We start from the raw sequence: 24,597 nt of genomic DNA on the forward strand, positions 1-24,597 counted from the left end.
AATGTATACTGATGCTGAGCTCTGGGATGTTTTAAAATAATTTTAGGGGCTCGTGGATGGGCTTGTAGTCAAGCTACATTTAGGTTATTTAATGTGCTTGTTGGTGGCTGGGCTAGAGCTGGCTCATGGAGCTCAGGCCTATATAGCCAGATATTGATTTCCCTTTGTCTGCTGCTACCTTTATTCCCACATGCTTGCTCACCATAATGTATGATTTTGTGTAGATTATTGTGTTTTTCTGTAAGTATTTTTGAAGGGTAATTGTTGTTGTTTTGAACTGTTTGTGGTTGGGGCAAATTTTTTAAGTGCATTTTCGTATTTTACCCTGCTGATTTAATAATGGTATGTTAGGCCCAGGGCAGCCCCAAGGGTTAAGACCAGGAGGCGCTTTTTAGTAGAGTAGGCCGGGTCCTGGCCCTGCCTCCTGAGGCCAGTTAAATATGGGTTTCGCAGTCCCTGGGGCAAGCTGCAAGTGCCCAGCAGCATGGTGTCCTGTGCCACGGTTGACCAGAAGGCGCTTTTCAGGACGTCTGCAGCAGGAGGCAGCTGGGTCCTGTCCCCTCCTCCTGGGACCTAGAGAATATGGGTTATACAGTTTATCGTGCAAGCAGCAACTGCCCGGCAACACGGTATCTCGTGCCACGGCAGACCAGGAGGTGCTTTATAGAATGTTGGCAGCAGGAGCCAGCTGGGTCCTGGCCCCTCCTCCTAGGACCAGTAGAATATGGATTTTGCAGTTTGTGGTGCAAGCAGCCAGTGCCCAGCATCACAGCATCGCACGCCGCAGTAGACCTGGACGCAGTTTATAGCACGTTGGCAGGAAAAGGTGGTCAGGTCCTGGCCCCTCCTCCTACGACCTGTGGAATATGGGTTTTGCAGTCTCTGGTGCCAGCAGCAAGTGCCCAGACACACGGCAAACTCTATCTTATGTAGCATCAGCTAACAGCAACTTCCTCGACTCGTCAGTTACAGGCATCCACGTACAGCGGATCTATCGCTGTCGCGGGTGAGTGTTTGTTTTTCTTGCTTGCCGCCATTTCCTGGTCCCAAAGGACACGCCCACTTGTGTTGGCCACGCCCCCTTCCAACACTCTCCCTACTTCCATAAAAGATGTATACTTACCGGAAGCGCAGCGGACGAGCGCAGCGGGCGCGACGTTTGCGCGCCGGACGCGCCGAGACCGGGCCTATGGCCACCCCTCTTAGCCCTACTCCACCACGCACTCCTTCAACCCCCACATTGATCAAATACACTTCAGCTCAACTCCGTAATATTAATCCTCCGGCGAACCTTTTACATCATGTACCACATCTGTTATATACGGACCCTATGGTAGGTCCTCACAAATGTCCAACATGCACCTTTCATACCCCCCTGCTAACACCCCTTCACAGGTCTTAGCAGCACTCATCAATGTCCGTTCCCTCCCTAAACATAAAACTGAAATCGTAGAGTTCATTGTGTCACATACTCTTGATCTCTTATTCATCACTGAGACTTGGGGTGACGACTCCTCCGGTCCGGATTTTAAGGCAGCCACCCCCGAAGACTATTGCGTGCACAGACTAGACAGATCTATAAGAAAGGGCGGCGGTCTAGCCATCATCTATAGGAATTGCTTCACAGTCAAAATTATCGATCTTAAATACAAAGACTGTGAGGCCTTTTCCTTTTCCATCAGCCTCTCTGGCAACCAGTCATTTGTAGGCACGCTACTCTACCGCCCGCCTGGGTCCAGATCTAAATTCCTCAACAACCTTAACAACTTAATCGAGGTCACAGCTGGAGCTCCACAATACACCATATTAGGAGACTTCAATTTTCACCTTGAATCCCCATGCGATACTGACACCATCGCTCTAATCAACGATCTATCAGCAGCCGGACTTCAGCAAACTGTTCATCAACCCACACACGAGGCAGGCCATACCCTAGATGGGATATTCACTAATAACCCTTACATTCTGATTTCAGATGTGATCCCTCTTATCTGGACTGACCACTCAGCAGTCTGCTTCTCCATAAAAATCAAATCTCCTCTACTTTCAATCGGATTATCTCCTCCTATCCCCTTTAGAAATTGGAAAAACATCAATACCTCCCTTCTTGCCTCTATGCTGATCGAGAGCATCATCCCCACTGAACCTAATCCGTCACTAGCCTCCAGTTACTACCTTAACAGCTTACATATGGCTTGTTCTCAATTAGCACCTCTAAAAACTTCCCAACGTAATAGAAAGTCTCCTTCTGCCCCTTGGTTTTCGGAATCCCTACGTCTTCAGAGACAGCATTGCAGAAATTTGGAAAGACACTGGCGCCGTTATTACAATCCCATTGACAAAATTTCATACAAAAGCGCCCTCTCCAAATATAAAGACCTCATCACTTCCGAAAAAAACACATATTATACTTCCCAAATTAATCAGGCAAAAAATTCCGCAAAAAAATTGTTTCAAGTGGTTAATCAACTCTCAAACCCCCCTGCCCCCCACTCTGATCTATCTCAATCCCTCTGCAACTCCCTTGCTACTTTCTTTAAAGACAAAGTCACCTTAATCTTTTCAGCCTTCACCCATAAATCTTCCTCCACTACCACAACAAATCAACCACCACCTTCTAATGCTCCTTCTTTCTCTGTCTTTAAAGCAGTCACTGAGGAACAAATCCTCCGTTTAATTTCCAGCACTAAATCAGGATCCCCCCTAGATCCTTGCCCTCCGGCTATTCTCAACCTTATTCCAGAAGCCATTGCCCCTGCTTTGACTAACATTTGCAACGCTATGTTCACTACTGGCTCATATCCCTCAGTGTGGAAAGAGGCTATCATCAAGCCACTTCTGAAAAAACCTACCCTTGATCCCTTTCTTCCATCCAGTTATAGACCTATCACATGTCTCCCCTACCCAGCAAAATATTTGAAAAAGCTATGAATATACAACTTTCTAAATTCATAGATGAAAATAACTTACTGGACGAAACCCAATTTGGGTTTAGGCAGCGACATGGAACTGAAACCGCTTTAATAAAAGCGGCAGATGAAATAAGAATTACACTGGACAAAGGAGGAGCGGCAGTATTAATACTGCTAGATCTTTCTGCTGCCTTCGACACGGTCGATCATGCCACCCTGATCCACCGTGTCTCAGCAATAGGCATTCAGAACAAGGCCAAAGAACTCCTCGCCTCCTTTTTGGCCAATCGCTCACAGGCAGTAAAAATGGGCCCTTTTACTTCCCATACCTTCACCCTTCCTTGCAGAGTACCACAGGGCTCCTCGCTAAGTCTGACCCTATTTAATATATATGTTTCGGACTTGGCGAGGGTGATTAAGTCCTACGGCATTGCCCTCACGACCTATGCCGACGATACCCAATTGGTCCTATCCGTACATAATGACGGAATGACAGTTGCTGCAAACTTTCAAAAAGGAATGCTTGCAATTAGTTCCTGGATGTCATCAAACTGTCTCAAATTAAACTCTGACAAGACAGAGGTGATGACATTCGGGAAACTGGAACCTACCTGGTCCCCTCGATGGTGGCCTACTGAGATGGGACCTCCACCTGAACCTGTCACCAAGGTTCGTAACCTTGGAGTTATTTTTGATAATAGACTGACCTTCCACCATCATGTCAACTCTGTAGTTTCCGCTTCCTTCTTCACCCTGAAAAAAATCAAAAAACTTCTTCCCTACCTTCCTATTTCAGCTGGTAAAACTCTAATCAGAACCTTGGTTTTCTCCAAAACAGACTACTGCAACGCCCTCCTTCTTAACGCCCAGGAAAAAGTTCTTAACATGCTTCAGTTAGTACAGAATGCCTCAGCCAGAATCCTACTGGGCATTCCTAAGTTCACCTCTAGCTCCCCGTATACTCAACAGCTTCATTGGCTTCCCGTGAGGAACCGGACAAAATTTAAGGCATTGTGTATTGCCTATAAAGCCATCAATAACTTAGGCCCACAATTTCTCAAAAACGCCCTCTGCCCACTAGAAAATCCAAGAACGCTTCGTTCCTCCACAGCTCATCTGCTTAAAGTCCAACGAACAAAAAAGGCCACTGGGGAGACAGATGCTTCGTGATTTCCACAGCCAAACTTTGGAACACACTCCCCCTCTCCATTAAAACTGCCCCAACGCTTATTAGCTTCAGGAAGAAACTGAAAACCTGGCTTTTCCCACATTAAAATCTGCCATTGCTATCGTTCTGTTACAGAGCGCCGAGACACCCCCGGGTAGTTGTGCGCTATGAAAATTGCTAAAAACATAAACATAAACATAAACAAACATAAACATCAGCCCATGCTAGATATGGCACCATAATAGGGGTGCTCTGAAGGTTCACATACTCCCTTACAGAGTCCTTAGATGGCTCACCTTCCTCTCTAGGCAGACATTTCCTAGATTGAAATACTTTTCTGACCCAGGCTCGATTAGCCTTGGACATAGTGGAGGGGGTAGGAAATATTCTGGTCTCCCCAGATTAGACATTTCCTGCATATTATATTGTAAACCTTATATTGCAACCCTTTGTCACAAGCAAGACAGTCAGTGATCACCTCCCTATTAAGGCCTGCATGCAGGTTCGCCCAGACAGTAAACCATAGCACCCAAGGGGCAGTTTAATAGGATCTTTTACATACTCACAGAGCTCCTGGTATCAATATGGAAAGGACAAGCCGGTGAAACTTCCAAAAGGCGGCACAGAACCCCATTCTCTTTAACCCCTTGAGTGCCCCGCCCTTTCCACGCCTTGTGCCGGGCGTTTCATTAGCGGGCGGGGCTCATGACGAGATAGTCTCGTCATGGGCACAGCGCAACCGCGGCCCATGACGAGACCATCTCGTCATGGGCACTCAAGAGGTTAATCTGCAGGGCTGTGGTGTTAGAGTATCCCCAAATGCCAGCCTCATAAGTGAGAATGGTGAGGCATTTGCTCCTAAAGACCTCCAACAGAGGGGCTATAGGCTTTCTACCAATATGTGAGGCGAAGCTGTAAATATAATCAGAGGTACTGGCAAGCCTTTGAGAGGCTTTAACCTTACAAGGTCCCTAATTCTCCCTAGCTTCGAAGACCACACCCAGGTATGAAAAATCCTGGGTAGCGGTGACAGGATGCCCCTGCAGAAATACGCTTTTTGGCTTCAGTGATTTGGGGCCACAGGCAATGGTGTAAGTTTTAGAGTGATTGGTGACAGGACCCATGGACCAGATGAAGCTGACAAACTCCTGAAATATGATGTTTAGACTCTTGACTCTTCTCCCAATAAAACGTCATTGTTCGCATAAAGTAATTCATTTTGTACAACAGAATCCCTTTCTGAACTAGTGCATGTCAACATGGTATCCCATATCCTCTACCCAAAACAAGGTCCTCCTGTTCTGGCACAGTGGTCACACATATAAGACTGTCTGCCTCTGCCCCAGACAGCTATTGACTGACAATCTATGCCTTTTCAGGTGGTCTTTTCCTTGGGTTTTCTGGTCCAGTGGAACACATCTGTGGTTCCATTATGATATCCTCAGTTGATCATTTCTGCCCAGGTGCTCATCCTCTACATGTTCCAGTGTTGGCCACCTAGCCATTAAATAACCTAAGTATTAGGATATGTTAGAAGCAGTCTTATGTTTCTGATAAGGATATTCAAGTTCTGGAATCATAAACCATTTTATTCTGATAAAGATTCAAAATATAAATACTAGATTGAAACATAGGTATGTGTTTTTTGTCTAATTATAATCAGAATACATAACAGAAACTGTTCAGATTCATGCATGAGATGTTTTTTTAAATTACTTTTTCCTTTCTCACTAAATTATATTTCACATTCTTGACACATTTTATCTGTTTATTTTGGCATGGGAACCTTGTGTTCTGCAGTTGTAGGTTTCACCCTTTCAGAGGGCCTTAATTCTACAAGCAAATGCTGAAACACCCACTGTGGATATGATTGATCTGTGAACATTTGTCACAGAGAAGTCACTGCGTAATAGTGCGATCCAAAAAGGTCAGGGGGCATATCAACAACGATTAGAGATAAACATCGCTAAGCGCGTTTAGCGATGTTTATCCAATCGCTGGATTTCATCGCCGTGATAGCGCTGTATCAACAACGCCTTTCACAACGGCGATAAGAAATCCAGCGATAGCGGGGAAATCGCCGTTTTGCATGGAACATCGCTAGTTTTGCAGTGATGTTCCCTACAAAACGGCGATAACCTTGCTGATACGACCCTGTGGTCGTATCAGCATAATCCACCCCCTATGTTAAGCATAGGTAAGTCAGGATTTTAGCAGACGTTAGTTTTTGGTGAAAACCGACGTTTTTGCCAAAATCTAACGTGTGCTAAAATCCTGTGGGCTGCCTTGTAAATATCGCGATGTGAACATCAGCAATATTTTGCAAGGTAGTCCATCCGGGGTACGCCCAGTGATGCCCACTTTGCATCTCATTAGAGATGCAAAGGGAGGCGTTTATGCATGTTAGCACCCTCTTGTAAATAGGGCGATAGATTTATCTCCACTTTTTTGGCTTTTTAAGCCAAAAAAGTGGAGATAAAGCCCTTGTTAATATGCCCCCTGGTTCCTCTTCTTTGTAAACAATATCTCAATAGATCTTTTTGAAACTTTTCAGAGCTCAGGATTTTCGCTTCTAAACTGTTTTTATATTGGCAGAATTTATTTATTTTTATCAAATAGAAGAGTGATATTAAAGCAAGCTCCAACGATGCCAAAAGAATGACTAGGTATGAGGTAATGTAAATTATTTACCTTATCTGTATGTCTCAACATTACCTTTCTTGTTTATTTTCTGTCTGCCAGCTCCTGCATTCCATGAAGAGTGTTCGGTTCAAGAACAAGATTGGAGAGGAAATGTACTTTGATGAACATGGGAATCCACCTTCCATCTATAGCGTCCTAAACTGGCAGATCAAACCTGATGGTGGCATCCACTATGTGAAGGTGGGGACCTTTGATGACAGGTTGCCCAAAGGACAAAAGCTCTCAATCAACATGTCTGCAATCCAGTGGAATCAGCCGAGCACAGAGGTACCAAGATGTACTCAGTGCAAGGGTTTATGTCCTGGAAATAAGATGAGGAGGAATATACTGAGATTAAGTATTTAAAATGTGTATATCAAACTCATTTATTTCCAGTTGCAGATGAAAAAATTGGGGGGAGGATCGAGAGTTGTGAGAAACAAAAAAAGATTTTGCATTAATGGCTGAAACAGCTGCGGCCGAAGCAGGTAAGAGCCGTGGTGCGGTGGGGCTCGGTGAGGGGGGATTGCGACAGACAAGGAGGAGGGAAAATGAATTATTTATTTAATTTTCCCTCGTAGTTGTGTGTCAAATCCCCCCCAACCCAGCTCCACAGCTCTCACCTGCACTGACCGTGGCTGGGCTGAAATATATATTTCTCAATCATTAGCAAAATGGTGGAAGGTTATTCTTTTTCATTCTCCTGTTCCACCAGCAATCTCATAAATACACTTAGGGTCTGATTACAATAGTGGCGGTCGGACCACTGACAGGCTGTCAGTGGTGATCCATCTGCCTTATAATGATACTGGTGGTCGGACCCATATCTATCAGATGCAAGACCGCCGCCTCCACCAGGATCTTAGATACAGACGGTTCGGCGGTCGGCGGAGCGTCCTAGAATGGCGGGGGTGACGAGGCAGGCACTGCGATTGTGATTTCAATATGTCTTTCCAACAGCCTTTTTATGGCGGGAACCCTGCCAAGAAAAGGTTGTCGGAAAGGTGTCGGGCCCCAAACAGGGCTCCTGGCCATCGTAGACCAATGGAAAGTGTCACTGTGGGCACATGTAGTTCCCCCACTTATCTCTGTGCACCATGTGCCATGCACATGTTGTGCATGGCACATGATGCACGACGTGCAGTAGGTGATGCATGGTAATGGCATGTGCTGCAGCCCCATTCCATGGCTGCAGCATGCCCCTGAGACGGATCCGTCAACTTTCCCATTGCCAGCCCGGCGTTCTAATCCAAATACAGCGGTCGGACCGCAGCCTGCTCGTTGGGCAGCCTTCCGACTGCCGCAATAGCGGTTGGTGGTCCAACCTCCCGGCATCGTAATGATGCCCTTAATAACAATGGATAGATCAAAGTCCACCAAAAATCTAGTGCTCTAAATAACCTTGTAAATTAAATCTTTATGATGTATAATTTTGGCTGCTGACCTTTATATAGTATGTAATTCTACAATAGGTAGGTCTCTGCTTCCTTAGTATCACAAATTTGAAAAAGTATTTATCTAAGGGAGGCCATTCAACCACTGATTACGAAAGAAATTCTTACGATACAGAATGTATTCTTGCGAAAAAACAAAAAACAATGTGGACGGTTAGTCTTTAACAGCTTTAAAAGTGACTTGGATTGATCCACCTACACTTTCTCAAATGCTCAGCCTCTTTATGTCTGCAGCTTAAGTATATGAAACAGATAGTTGAACAAAAACATGCTTGAACCTAGTACTTAATTATTACTTTATGTTTAGGTGGATTGGATAATGGATTCAGTGTGCATATTGTTAAATTTTATGGACAATTTTAATTTACACTGATCATGTCCCGAATTAGTAATGCAATAAAATGTTACTATGACTGAGCATGATTTTATCCTTTGCTCATTTTAGATTCCCAATAAAATTGTGAGTTTCTATAACACTGTGAAATGCAAAACAGTATATTTTTACCTAGTGCAGTAAAATGTTTACATACTGTAAAATCTTTTCAGATTAAGGGCCTCATTACGAGTTTGGTGGTTGAGGGAACGGACAGCCACGCCAGCGGACTGCTCCCACTCTGCCAAATCTGTGTGAGCACCGCCTGCCGGATTACAAGTTTCCCTCATGTCTGGCGGACTTTTTGGGTGGTCCTAGGTGGTGTCTCCCAAAATGAGCACCCTAATGGAATCGGCAAAAACAGTTCCTGCATGGCATGGACTATAAAGTCTGCGGTGCATGCACACAGGGTGGCACATGTTGTGCCCCCCATGCATCTCCATGTATATGGGCAACAGGGGGCCCACAGGGCCCCCTTTGTTTCAGGACTGCCAGCTTTTTCATGGAGTAAAGACCTCCAGGACACCGCTGGCGGTCCTGAAACTCATAATGTGCATACGCATATTGCTGAGCCCCTGACCGCTGAAAGGCGGTTCTCAGGGGGTTGCGGTGGTGCAATGGCAGTCCGACTACCAAAGCTATAATTGGGCGGTCGGACCACCAGTGCAGCAGTGGCTTGATGGCCACCGCCAGACTCATTATTAGGCCCTTAAAGTAAACAAATATCGAGAAAAAGGCTAATAATTATTATTCCAAGAAAAACAGGACATTTTAAGTGAACTTAAGCAATGGCTGTGGATTTAAAAACACTTTGGGGAAGACTTTTGAGGTGGGGTTGCATCACTTTTGTGGCGCAGCCCTGATGAGAAATAAATGCTGTCATTTACTGAGCCGTGCAAATCTACTTAGCTTGATTTAGCAAATACAAAATTACGTAAGGCAGCACATAGTAATACAGATAAAAGCACCAGGAAGGGTTATGTTAGCAATATTCTGCAGAGTGCTGCCTTGCATTACCTTGCCTTTGGGATGGCATTACCTTGCCTTTGGGGTGGCATTCCACAGGTGGAGCGTGGGTATTCCCAAACATTCACTAATGATTTTTTGCACATTTCCAGATCAACAAAGACTTATAAACTGGGAATATGTCAACATGCTATGCCTTCCCCAGTGAGGAGTAATGAGGAGAAATGTCTTTATTTCTCCTAGTTATTTCCTCTTTCCATGTGTGCTGCATTTTGCATAACGCATGCAAGGTGGGAGTGCTGGATGGTAACATGACAAAAGTAATGGTTCAGCATGATTAGCAGGGTGTGGATTTGCTAATGATGTAGAGAGGATTGATCCGGGATTGTAAAGAATGACATGAGGTGCTCTACACTTAATTCATATTATCTACCATCCTAGTATGTTGCAGGACCTAATTCTGTGCAAGGCAGTACATGCAATATTTTACATGATATTTGACATCTAACACATACATTTTCTTATGTGTTTTGATGCCAAATTATTTTTTGTGTGAAATATCTACAACGTAAACAAGTGTTTTGTGCATGAGTCCAATGCCGGCAGGATAGTGATGTTTACAATCAATTCACATTGGCTCATGGTTTTTTTGTGCTGAAAGACACCACTTTTCAGGAAAGGCCATAGATGGTACTACTTGAAGTTAATTGGTTTCTAAACACATGGATTGTTCCTTTTGCTGAAATAGTGGTTATGACTCACAAAGACACTGATGTAATAGTAATAAGTGTCAAAAATGCGGCTACAGCTAATGGACAAGCCGTGCAATGTACAGAGCGTGTCCTTGCTGTATTGGACATCCCACATTTCTCTTTGATCTTTGTGCCATGTGGGTATTACGGGATACAATGCATTGGCCATATGTTACTTCCTTGTGGAGCAATTACTTGTGCATTTCCAGACTATGGTCAAAATACAATGACTTGTGTTTAGTTGTCAAGTATTTTTGCTATTTTCCTTAACCATGACATTGCACGTGACAGACTTTGACTCACATAAATCAAATACCATTTTATACAAATGTGTGTATGCATTATTATGTTATAAGATTCTTTATATTGCTCAATGTGATATTAAGTGTTAACTAGTTATGAGAAATGTGAGGCCATACTAATTGTGTCACAGGCATCTAATTCACATATTGGATATTGTGAATGATAGGTTAGCAGAAGGTTTGTCCTATTCCAATGCTCTATTCACATTCACATACACTTTTTTAGGGTGTGATGATGAAACACAAGCATGTAAAAATGTGCAAATTAAAACCACTCCCTGTGCATCATGTCATATCATCGCTCCTTAACAGTAGACAATGGCTCTGTTACTGGAGCTACAGGTAGCAGGCACATGTTATAGAAGCACATGGAATTTAAGGCAAATGCTGGTTTTCTTTCTTCACTCTGGATGGTAATCTGTGCAATGCAAGATAACCTTGCGTGCATACAATCAGTAATGCCTTATATGTAATGTTTGTATTATATAGAAAACCCTGCTACACACAACACCCTCCTCACCTTGTGTGACAATTATCAGTTTGACAATCATATTCCTCTGTTTCGTATCCATTGCCTTTCTTTAACAAGCAGAAGCAATAATGGTGTCTGTATATGCTAACCTATGTATTCATTTCTATAGTGATGTGTGTAATATAGACGTAATATATTTATGATGTAGTGTAATATAATGAAACGTAATGTGATAAAATGGCTCCCTGAGCAAAAATAAAGCCCAATGACTTCAAGTTGTTACTCAGTGTTTTAGACAATATTGCACCACTGTGTTATTCCTCAGTTGGTCAAGTGAGCACCAAGTTTCATCCTTCCAATGTTCCATGGGCCAGCAGCTCTCAGGTCAGGAACTCTGAAATGCTTCATTAATTATCTGTACTTTATTGTTGTGGGGTAAAGCCTAACTATTCTTTGTAGTCGGTCCTGCCAAACTTTGAACATACATCTACTGAGTTTTTAATTTTTTTGATTAGGAGTATTAGAAGTAGGGGTGGGCGGAACTTGCAGAGTTTCACTAATTCCACAGAATTACCTAAAAACGCAGCGAGATTCTGTGGAGTTTAACGAGTGCTGCAATCTGGCGCTGGTTTTGCCGGGAGCTGGCTCCCGGTGTACAATCAGTGTGAATGGCACAATGCGGTGCGCCAGAAGGCACTACTTCTTTCTGCCAGTCGAGAAAATGTTCTACTCACGCGGCAGCTTTCTCAATGCAAACAGCAGCTTTCTCAACGGGAGTGGTAGCGACCTGGCGTGACCGCCCATGTTGGGAAATCTCGCTGGGAGGCAGTGTAGCTCTTGATTTTCTTACTCACGCTTGCCAACTTACCGTTGGCGGGCTGTGAACCAGAAAAACTCCACCATGTGGCAGTTGGCAGGGTATTTCTGGAACTCCACTCTCCAAGCAGGGCACAAACTGGGCAAAACACAACAAGCTCCGCTGGAGGAGCGGACTTTACCGCCCACCTCTAATTACAAGTATTGCGATTGCACCGACCATCAGAATTGCAGTCAATCTTATGAAAAAAAAGTATGTACCCTGCTGTAGGAGAAGCTGATACATGCCCTTTCTACCGCTTTTATCTGTATTACTATGCCTGTCTGGTAAGAAGAGTGAAATGTAGCTTCTAAACCTTCCATGAAAGAAGGTGTATATGAGAAGAAGATGTCTTTATTGTTTGGTTAATTAAATCCTTTACAAAGACATTAATCATTTGCATAGCAACTAGTGTTTAAAATCTCATGGCTGAAGTAAAAACCATGCGCAAGTAAGAAAAGTTAAACATTTTTAAAAAAGTGGCCATAGTGATATTTTGGTCAGCTAGAGTTCAAGGGCCGGCTTAAAAGGTCATTTAATTCCTAGTTTCCTACCAATTCATATTGTGTATCACCTCTCTTTGTGAGACATGAATTGTAGTTCGATGAAGGTGAAGCTGTCCCACACAATTGAGTATGGTTCACATCAGGGGAGTCACTCAAAGTTCAATTTGCCATGGTGCCCTTGTCTGGGCTTTTAATGAGCTGTGTGATTACATGTAACTGGGTTGGTGTATATGCTGTTTGCAATAACAGCATTTCTCTGTTTCCACTATGTGTAAACTGCACTGCATAATAATCCCTAACTTGTTCCAGCACTAAATCATGTTTAGAGCACAAAAAAGTATGCTTGAGACTTAATCAGCAAGAGCATACATAGCCAAAACCTGCCCACAACAACCACAAAGCCTATTCTTTCAACATGCCCCCGTTTGGCAGTTCTGCTTGAACAAAAAACAAAAACAAAATAAAAAGAAGGCAAGTAAAACGTTTTTAACACTTGCAATACAGTAACTAGCATTGACACTAAAGTTTACTTTATGAACACCAACCTATGCCTAAAAGTAATTTACCCAGTCTCCATGTCTGGCCATGGCTCGCACAGCATACCCATAGCAAACACTCACCTAATACAATATTACAACTCCCAAAACCTAAGGTCAGTAAATGAATGGACATTTTTAACAAATGTAGATGACTAAAGAAACTCAACCATCTTCTTGATCCTAGGACCACCAAAGTGACCCCAAGGGCTAGTTGGCTAGCCTCCTGTGTGGGCCAAAGGGAGATAACAAGCTCCTGAGGCCATGAATCCTGCTGCTGGCCTCTGCTGGAGTAAACCCTAAGCCCCCAAGTGGTGCCCCTTGACCTGGACCCTTGGCAGTGGTGTGGGTGGTACTTCTCCAAAAACCTATGACTTGGAAACTTTTTCAACACAAACTTCTTGTAGAACTGGCCTGCCTGGCAATTTGCCCAAAAGTTTATTGTCAGTCTGCTTGACTTTGCTGTAGCTCCTGCTACGTTCTTTTCACAGCAGCAAATCTTGTTCAGCAGGGCCTCCTGGCAAATGTATCCAGCCTCACTGAGCCCTTTTTGGCTACAGGCTGCTGCTTTGTCCCATTTGAGGTTTTCATCTTTCAAAATGTTGTCTAGGTCCAAAGATAAAAAGCTTCACTGAGCTGAAAGGCAACTGACTTCTCATCAACAGGGATGATTGGCCTGGAAATCCAGCTTTTCCCACTTTGAGCTTCTCCTACCTTCTTTGACGGCTTCATCATGATCTTGACCTGGTGTCGACAACTCCTCCTCAGATACAGCCTGGCTTGCCCAGCTGAACCCTACCTTCTCTGAGTTTTCTTCAGACATTTAATGAAGTCTGAAGGTAAACTGAGACCAGACCCAATCCACCCCTTGTGTCTTAACCGTACTCCATTGTGGTCGGTCTTATCTTTTGACTCTGACTTCGCCTTGCATGACCAGATATCTGCAGTTGGCGCTTTGATCTTTTAGGCACTAGATTTCATTAGAAACTTAAAAAATTCATAACTCAAGTTCTACTGATTAGACTTCATTTGCTTTGGTGTCATTTAATTTAATACCTTGTTCTCTATTTTTCTAAATTGGTTTGGGATTTCTCTTATGCAGTGTTTTCACTTTATTTCTGGTTGTGTGGTGCATTAATACTTTACACAGTTCTCTAAATTAAGTCTGACTGCTTTGTACCAAGCTACCAGAGGGTGAAGCACAGGTTAATTTAGTTACTTTGTGGTTCACCCAGACAAGTATTGTGGTAATTGTTTTACTAGGGTTTGCACTCCCCTCTATCAATAGCCCATTTTCTTACATTGCTGTTCAGTGATAGGATCTAGTACTTTGGCATGTGCAGTGCCACTCATTGTTGTGTGCAAAACTAAAAATACACAAAATATTCTGACTTCAAATTCAATTGCTGTTCTATATTCTAGTTAGTTTTTGATTTGGTTATTTTTTTTTTTTTCTCCAATTTTAAGACCTGCCTCACATCCTTTTCTCTACACTGGAGTTGGATCTGAGCAGCACTTATAGCCTCAACATGGTAGAGCTGTAGCGGCATTGCAAGGGGAGGGGGCTGAATGTGTGGAAGAAGGCCATCAAAATGGATCTCCAAATAGTCCTTGGAGCCTTGGAGGTGTTCAGGAGGATACAAGGCACACCTGAAAAGGAAGAAGTCGATAACCCTGAGGATGATATGGTGGACTTAGAGGAGGAGGAAGATGAGGAGGAGAATATGAAGGGGGAGGGAGAGGAGCAGTATGACCTGGTCACAGGTCCTACGTTGTAGCAGCAGGATAGTCACTTGCCCAAGGAAAGGAGGCCTCTGTCAAGGGAGGGAGCAGTGTCCTTCTCCAGCTTGTCCCCAGATGAGGTGGATGACAGGAGGGGCTGAGAGAGCGTTTCAGCAGCAGCTGACCAAACTGAAATTGGTTGAAGCAGAGATGAAGCTGAGGCTGACAGGGCCTTGGAGGAAAAGAAACTTGCCTTGGAGTAAAATAACATTCTGCTGGCTCAGGAGATGGGTCACAAAAAGCTGGACCTCAAGGCCAAACAACAAACAAAGTCCAGAAGTAACGGTGGCAGCAATAATGCAGTGTCCAGAAGAGACGGGAGGGTTTACATACCCAAAGACCTGGCGCCTTAACTTTGCTATGGGGATGACATTGACAAGTGACTTGAGGCTTATAAGGTTGCCTTAGAAATGCACAGGGTTGCTGAGAAGGATTGGAGAACCAGTCTTTAGAGGCACCTTCCCAATGAGTTGAGGATTCACTACTGGCCTTCATGAAAGAGACTCTTGTCAGGAAGCATGGCCTTACCACTAAGAATTATAGGCAGACGTTCTTGGACAGCCAGATGCAACCCCACCTGTCCTAGGTAATTTATGTGGATTGTTTTTGCAAGGGACCAATGTCCTGAAAAGTGTAGGTTTAAGCCTGGCTAAAGGTTTATTTTGCCAGGTCTAAATTGCAATTTAAAACTTGACTACAGGCTGCAATGACTGGCCGGAGACATGTTTAAGGTGCTACTTTAGTGGTTGGCACAGTGAGTGCTGCAGGCACAATAATAGCATTTAATGTACATGTCCTGGGTACATGTAGTACTATATACTAGGGACTTATAAGTAAATTACATATGCCAATCATGTGTAGGACCATTTTACCAAATCTGCCAAAGTCCAAATCAGGCACAGAGTTTTTAAATAGTGATTGCATTGCATGGCTTTTTGACCAGTGTCAGATAGGTCCTCTTGAACACTCTTCTACACCATTCAAATCTAGACATGAGCACTATTATTAGAACACAAGGGACAATGGACATGGCCCAAAACAATACCTTAATTAATTAATAAATTCACAATAGGAGCCTAAATATAGCCCTAGCTTCAGAGTACAAGAAGATGCCATTGCAAGGGTCCCCCTGCAGAAACTAATATACAGTGTCTCAATGTTTCCCAAAGGAATGTCACCATAGTGATGGGAATTACATCATAAACAGACCTACACTTGCTTTTTTTATGATGACCACGTACTATGTAAATGAGTTCCATTTAAATTCTTGGCATGTAAATTTTATTTTGTGTCGATATCCTGAAAATCTGACATTGATCAACCCTCTTGGACATACCTTGGATGAACTTGCAAGAGAGCATTTGCTCAAGCCAGGTCAAATGCAATACTGTGACTGCTGTTATTGATGTAATATCTGCATCAACAATTAAATAATTGCTTTAGCCACCTTGGTTAAAATGGGATTGCCAGTAAAGTTTTAGCATTTGCTTAGGGATTTGATCATGGCAGGGACAAAAGGTCTGCTTGCTATGCCACGGAGACCTGTGTCCACACATTGGATTATAGAGTAGCAAGGAGCTCAAAACACACATTATCTCTCCTACCACAGGGCAAAAGGAGGACCGCATTGCCTGAGTCTAGCTCACTCTCTGAACTCTTCTTGTGCTCTCCCACAAAAGATAATCAGTCACGAAACTGAGGAGCAGTCAAAAAAGTACAGTATCTGCAATTTTGTTTAAAAAAGCCCTAACTTTGTTGAGGAATTGTTTCTTATACCTGTCTTCCTACTACTTGTGGCTTGGCCATCAGAAGCAAAGGACGTTGATGGTGGAAAAGTGTTAGCGTAAGACAGTTCACAACAACTGTGAACAATGCTTCTAGTGCAGCTGAATGTCTTAAGGTGGTGGTGGAGATCAAGCACAACAAATAAATAACATTGGTGATGGGCATATGTTCTTAAACAGTGCTCTTGATAACTCCTAATGTGCTTTAGGTTTACATACCTATTCCCACACAAATCACTAAACACAAAGAAACCTAAAAGACATATTTAAGCACTTTCTCTCATCCTTTCACCAGGTTCCAAGGTCTGTGTGCAGTGAGAGTTGTCCTACTGGCTTTTGGAAGGCTGCTCAAAAAGGACAGCCCTCTTGTTGCTTCCACTGCAATCCATGTTCGGAAGGAGAGATTTCAAATGGAACAGGTGAGTGTTTGCATAGCCTCTGCCACAGTAGAGCTGGAACGATTTTCTTAGTATAGCCCTTGGCCACTACCATCAACTTTTTAAAGTCTTGGGGAATCAGCACACATTAGAAGTGAAGCAGAGGTACAATGAATGGTCTACTAATATATTTTTAACTATATTTTTACAAATGTCTGACTAGATGTGGCTTGATTGTGGTATGTCATTTATAGATGCTTCATGCTCCATCAAAAAGTCTCATCCATTAACACAAAATCAGCAGAAACTATCAATGGATAACCAGCTCGATTTTGACTGGGTATCAGTAAGACATCAATCACTTTCATAACAATGGATGTCTCCTTTAAGAACAAACAAAACGAAGAGTCTCAACATATATGGGCATTGTACTGTGAGGCTTCGACCTCCAAGTGAGCAGGTTCCATCACAACCTCCATTAGTGATTGTGGGATAAAGCCACAGCTGTGCAGACCTTACTGTGCAGACGGCTCCCCGTCAACACCAGGAAAACAGTTACCCAAGCCTTAATCACGAGCAGACTTGACCATGGCAATGAGCTTTACACAGGAATCACCACCAAACTCCTGAAGAGACTCCAGATGATGAAGAACTCAGCTGTCAGACTCGTCCTCACCACCCCAAACGGACCCACATCACTCTCCACCTCAGGAACCTCCACTGGCTCCCATCCAGAAAAGATGCCAATTCAAGATAGTGATACACGCCTACAAGTTCCTCCACGACCAAGGACCAGCATGCATCAGCCACCGCCTGAACAAACACCAGCCCTCCAGATACCTGCGCGCTCCACCTGCCTCACCCTCAGTCACATTCCCTGCATCTGTCGAAGCTACAGCAGAGGACGCTCCTTCTCCTACTTCACCACCAAAGCATGGAACAACTTTCCCCCCACCTCCATACAGCACCCTCGCTAACAGAATTCAGAAAGGGACTCAAGACCTGAATATTTGACTGATCGCAGCAGGATCCTTTTTGAACACCCTCTCATGTGATTAGTTGCGCTCTACATAGTCAGACCAATTGATTTATTGATTGACAATATCTCAAAAAGTCGGAAAAGAGTAATACCATAGTTGAAAAAAAATTTTTTTTATAAATAACATATTTACAAGGCGAGGTGACGACCTCTTGATGCATATGGAAATCGAGCTGTTTGAGGTACTGTGTGGCTTCCAAAGACCAATATCTACATTGGATAGTTGAACTAATATTATATCTTCTCATTCTGGTAAGTACACATGTATTTAGAAGAATGTCAATTAAATAGAGAATGTTCGTTTTCTTGCTCAGTCTCAAATATTTCAGTTAAAATGTATTTGTGTACAGGCATCCAGAAATACTGGTGCCATACACTTGTCAACTTTTGAGTGAGATTTTGTTTGCAGTAATGTTTTGCTTCCACTAGGATGCTTTGGCCCTCTGTTGGATCCTGTTAGATTTTATCAAAATGGTGCAAAAAAAATTAGATTTTCAGTAAAAAACGTACAAGTGTTGCTGTTAAATCACTGTGGTGTTCGATTCCATATTGGACTGTATTCTGGTTCATTTGGAACATTTCTCAAGTAACCCATATAGGATTTATTCCGAAATACATCTTTCCCAGAAGAGGCCTCGTGGCCTAGCCCCTTAGGGCAGAAATCCCATTCTTAGTGATTGACTTGTATTTGTACCAACTAATTCTACTGGGTAGCCATTTCATAGTTCCCAAACAAACTATAGTCCATTCGGTCTACCTACACACTTCCTAGCTTGAAGCTTGTGGCATTAAGGTGTTCTTCACACTTTTTGATTCACCAACAGCAGAATATCTCAGTAGGTTCTTGTAGCCCCTTTTTAAATGCACTCACTTTTTTAATCAAAGACCCACAAATCAATGTGGCTAAAACCACCACTGGAACAGTTGGAAGGATAGCAGGACTGTCACAAGGAACAGTAGGACGTATTATAATGAAATTTATGAGTAAGCAGAAAGGGTATTACCACTTTGATCCCCTCTGTCCTTATCATTGAAAATATAGCAAGTAGAGGAACATTGATCCTAAGGCCATAACAATGGCAACAAGCAAAAAGAGCAAACTAGACAGTGAAAGGAAACCCAACATAAAGTGCTTTCACTTCAAAGACCAGAATTCTAGGGGGTGACCCCAATACCAGGAAAGTACCTAAACCACAAAGGTGGGTCAAGCCTTTAGGAGGATGGCTGAACAACAAAGAACAGAGCCCACCTATTAACGTAAAATGCACAAGAAAGGGAATAGATGGAAACAATCCATAGACACCCATTTCCCTTTTGCAGGGCGAGGATGATGAAACTAAACCTACCCGACTAGAAACCAAAACTGAAAACAGGTAGGCCTCAACTGCCACATATGAGTAAAGTTGAGTAGATGTTTTCAGTATGAAGGACAGTCAGTTAGCAACGTATGGAGGCAACATTGAGGTTTTAGGATTCAGTGCCTGCCAATGCAAGGCCTTCCTCAATGCCATCATGCATTCTGACATGGCGCCGCAAGACATTTTTAGGATAATGGCTGATGCGGGATCTACATTGTAAATCTGAGAAGGAGTGTAAATACGTGGGCTCTTTCCAGAACCTCTTCAATTTAAAGAGTGAGTGTGTTTGCTGCTTCCTTCTGGCTGATATGTAGATGAACTAACATAGGAGATATTTGCTCCTAACAAACCCCTTTCCATCACCAGCAAACCTATGTTAACCCTCCCTCATATCATCCACCAACAACACCCTCCTCCTCCTTTTACCAAAAACACACACTCAAATAGTTGTTACAATCCAGCACTACCAAATTTAATATAAACACTCATAACATTTGTCCACCCCCTTTCACACACCACATACACTGTTCTCCAATGAACATCACCACCGATTTTACCATTCAACTTCCACTAACCAACAGTACTTTACATATAAATCTTTCACAGACAATATCTCATTTTACTACTCCACAAAAACATAACATAACACACACTAGCAAAATCTCATACACACACAGACACACACACAATTTCATATTATATTCTGTCACACAATAGAAACATATACCAACTCCCACCCTCATGACTACACAAATACTCATCCTAAACCATCTTTACTCCCAAATTGTTTATCATCACCAACACCTCCCACAAATACCCCAACACAACCACTCTCATTCACCCTTCCTCTCATCCATTGCACAATATTGAGCCCTAAAACATGGCTCACATGTTCCAACACCACCCATACACCACCACCCATACACATTCCACCCTAAACAGATGCAAACAAAATAAACAACATGCCACTCTTCACAACTTCGCATTTCCTTGACTATTATACAACACGACTTCTCTAGAAAAATAGTACAGCTCACCAACTCACTCTCAACCACCATCACCACATCTACACACGAAGACCCAAGAAAAACCCTTCTAAGCCTGCTGGACAGGATATCAATATAGAGAAACACTATTGCTATCCTCTTTCAGTTAATGTAATCACAAATTACATATCTACTAGAATTTGAAAGAACATTGTTTACTCTTCTGAAAAACAAAGTCACACCACCACAAAAACACAATCTCTAGACTGCCTTCTAATAAATGCTTGATCACTCTCAAGCAAGTACTACATCTAGGACATACTCACTGACACACAACTTGACTTACACTTCATAACTGAATCATGGTTTGGAGATGACAAGGACCCAGTGTTGCATGAAGCCACTCCTCCAGACTATCAAACTGTCACACAAAATCATGTAGGCAAAAGAGGAGGTGATCTAGCTGTTAAATTCAAGGAAACAATACATCTCACCAAAGCTGACATTTCCATGTAAGGTTGTGAGGCCCTCATCACCAGATGCAACCCTACACAATCTTTCTCTTGTAACTTCCTCCTTCTTTACAGGCCACCATCTAGCAATGCAACATTCCCAAACACATTTCTGGACAGTTTCAAACCGGTGTGTTAAACAAATAATTTCACAAACCTAATATCCCCAATCTAAAAACTTTCATCACTGGCCCAGACACACTGAACCTACATTAGATCCTCCACAAACCCACAAACATCACTGGACATCCAGGATGTCATTTTTGCAAATCTAGAACTAGTTAGCTTTGAAACGAATACTTAAGTCAAATGGTCAGACCATCATTTGGTAGCTTCCCAACACAAAACACCACAAATCAACATACATAAGGCTACCTTACATGCGTCCATCCATCAACCATGAAACAAACACAATTTTGAATACTTGGAAACATAATTAAAACCCAACACAGATCTAGACACAGTAAATTCCATTCAAAAACTGTGAGTGGCTCCAGGAAGCTTTTTATATCCTTATATCACTAAGAACAACAAAACAAGACACAAGAAAACAAGCACCTTGGAGGAACGCAGAACTAAAAAAGATAAAAACCACAAACTGCAAATCTGCGATGCACCTGGCTCAAAACAAATAGCAATGAAGTCAAACTTCACCTACAAAAACTTATTAGAATATACAAGTCAGAAATCAAAGCTAAAAAAGGTACTATTCAGACTGAGTTCAAAATGCTAAATGTTAAAATATACAATTTTATAAAATGTTCCCAACATTTTGTAATTTAAATGCACAGAACAAACTCATCCCATTGCTCAAGAATTTACTGACAAACTGGAAAATCATTACACAACCAAAGCAGACATGTTGTACTCCTATTTTAAACAAAGGAAAACCAGCTGCAATCCATTTCCAACTATCCCCTCCAAGAGTAGGCTAATCCAGCCTCTGCATTCATTTAAACAACTATCACAAAGTTAAGTTATGGATCTTGTCAAAGCAAGCAGGCTAGCTTTCTGCCCTTCTGATCCTTGTCAACCAAAATTCTTCAAGAACATTCTAATAACTACATATGCTGCCATACCTGTAAGAAGAATCATAAATAATTCATTTTTTATACGGTTCCCACTAAAAGGTAAGATTGCATATTAGGATGACAGAACTTCAGGACGTGGGGGACTGAGTCCATATATACCATTAGAAACTGTCAGCAAAATTCCTAGCTACCTCACAGTGCCTCACCTGAAACCCCAGCCTTCCCAAGGGAACAGATGATTTCAAAAATCTCGAGCATGACACTCTCACTCCCAAGGAATTCATGGAAACACATGTCCCCCTTTATTTGCATTATTCATGCATTCCCAGGGTAAACACAAGGAAGATTTGAATAAAGGTTTTCAAACATTTATTGAAACAATCGTATTCTTGCATAGAGAGAATGAGCTTCGATGATTAGCCAGATGACACAAAGCATTGTAAACAGCAGTACCAACATAGTGAATAAAAGGAATAATTCAACCATGGCAATTTTATCTCCATATCACCCTACCTGCCACTACCCAGACTCTGACAGCATTGCTGGTGTACTTTCTGCCCGATCTAGGAGGATAGCCAGAGGCCAACATACCTGGAGATCCAAGCCTGGGAGCCAGTATAGAGTGGAGTTGGCAATCCTTCTCTGCAAGATCGAAGATCAGCATCAGCAGAGCTGCATTTGAACTGTATTCATTCCAGGATGGTTGTGACTGAAGTGCTCCTCTGACCCCTGCAGTGCAGTGCACTATATATAATAAACCACACTGTGTTAGAGACACAGCTCTGATGGGGGGATATGTCTAGGTTTCAGGAGAACAGACAACAAAAGCATCGAAATATATTGTTCTATGTTTCAAGCCTAGAACAGAATGTACAAATTACATATCAAGAAAGGCTAACTAAAAACAAGCAGCATGTACATTGTATTCTTGAAATAATATTGTGTAAGCATAACGTGTGTAAAATGTCATTGGAAACAGCAATGTGAGCCTACAACATAGAAAATAAACAATGTAAGACTAAGCTAAGATGTAGAACTAAAGTAGGCTCAAGAAGACTTCCTGACCCTTTAGCTACAGGAATCTTTTCAGAAGACTTAAAATGGCATACATTCACCTATTCTTAAAGAAAAAGCTTGGACTCACATGACTCCAACAACTACAGCTGATTGCAAGTGGACCTTTCCTGTGCAAACTGATAGAGCAGCATTCACTCAGATGGCACAATTCACTGAAGATAACTCCATACTTTCTGACTTTCAAACAGTAGTCCATCAGGAAGAGGGACTTAATCTGCCCTCATCACCATCTGGGATTACCTTAAAAACACAGACTGTAACAGGTAGCTGCACTACTTCTGTCGGACTTCTCAACTACCTTCAACACAGTAATCCAAAGCCTCTATGAAGCCAGCATAGAGGGGACTGCTCTCGACTAGATCACATCCTACTATTAAAACAGAACAAATGTCATCCAACTCCTCCTTTCTTATTCAAACCTTACTTCACAATATCTGGTGTCCCTCAAGGTTCTATCATCTCACCTATGCTTTCCAATATCTACGTAAAGTTATTAACAGCAATGATCAATTAATTTTAGCTCATATACTATAACTATGCAGAAGACACACAACTACTTCTTAAACTGGAAAGCCCCGTAGATATTGTAAACTCAAAAATCTTTAGTTGCCTCAGAGCTGTTGATCAGTGGATGACCTGGAGCCATCTCAAAACTTAAATTCTGACATATTGGCGATTGGAAAAATGATTACCTACTCTGAACCTGAGCTGACAAACTGGGATAACCTTCTAAAGTATCTAAGTAAATAAGAAATCTTGGAATTACCATGGACTCCAAATAATAAATTAATGCAGAAGTGGAGAAATTAGCAAGATCAAGCGTCATTACATGAAAACTCTACGATGCATATATCCCCACCTAGGATTTCCACACAAGGTCCGAACTACTATCTCTCATGTACTATTTAAACTTGATTATGCTAATGGCCTTTACCATGGATTGTCTTTGTCAACTATTAATAGATTACACCAAATTCAGAATTCTGCTGCCATACTACTCCTACATGAAAAGCCACAAGTCTACATCTCCCCTGCCGCGAGGGCCCTACATTGGTTACCAGTTGCCTTAAGATCCACCTTCAAGCTGCTTTGTAACACTTACACAGCAACACATGGAACAGGACCAATTTTCATCAAGAATAAAGTAACCAACTACATTCAACAAAGCAACTGCCACTCCAGATTGGCCCCTTGCTTCAAAACACCTGCACACAAAAAAAGAAACACGGGTGGTACATCTTTCTCTGTTCAAGCAGCCAAACTATGGAGTGCCTTACCTCTAAACATGAGATCCACAGATGAGGTGTTGAAGCGCTTATTGTTGAGTAGCACTCTACTCCAGTACCCCAATATAGTATGAGGACATAGAAAGTGTTAATTTAAGTGGTGGACAACATGTGAGTCAGTTAGTTTGATTGATTTGGTTCATGGAGGGATAGAGGAAGGAAGAGTCTAGAAAGTGCTCTTTGGGAGATCATAGTAGTAAGATGATGTTTGGGATGAGTCAAAGGAGAATAGAGGATGGAAGAGTCTAGAAAGGGGTAAGAGAGATCATAGTAGTTAAATGAAGTTTGGGATGAGTCAAAGGAGGGATACATGAAGGAAGAAACTAGAAAGTGATATGTTAGGATCATAGTAGTGAAATAAGGCTTGGGGTGAGCTAGGAAGCACT

At 42.4% G+C, this 24,597-nt stretch overlaps 1 protein-coding gene across 1 annotated transcript in view; it reads left to right on the forward strand.

Moving 5' to 3' along the window:
* Window positions 1–24,597, forward strand: part of LOC146782680 (extracellular calcium-sensing receptor-like) — a 228,224-nt gene that overhangs the window by 182,418 nt on the left and 21,209 nt on the right. Inside the window, exons 4-5 of the mRNA XM_085638945.1 lie at window positions 6,823–7,050; window positions 16,841–16,964. Coding sequence (XP_085495071.1) covers window positions 6,823–7,050; window positions 16,841–16,964 — 352 coding nt within the window. The remainder of the gene's footprint in view (window positions 1–6,822; window positions 7,051–16,840; window positions 16,965–24,597) is intronic.

The sequence above is a fragment of the Triturus cristatus genome, chromosome 12, assembly GCF_964204655.1.
Source record: "Triturus cristatus chromosome 12, aTriCri1.1, whole genome shotgun sequence".
Classification (NCBI taxonomy): Eukaryota; Metazoa; Chordata; class Amphibia; order Caudata; family Salamandridae; genus Triturus; species Triturus cristatus.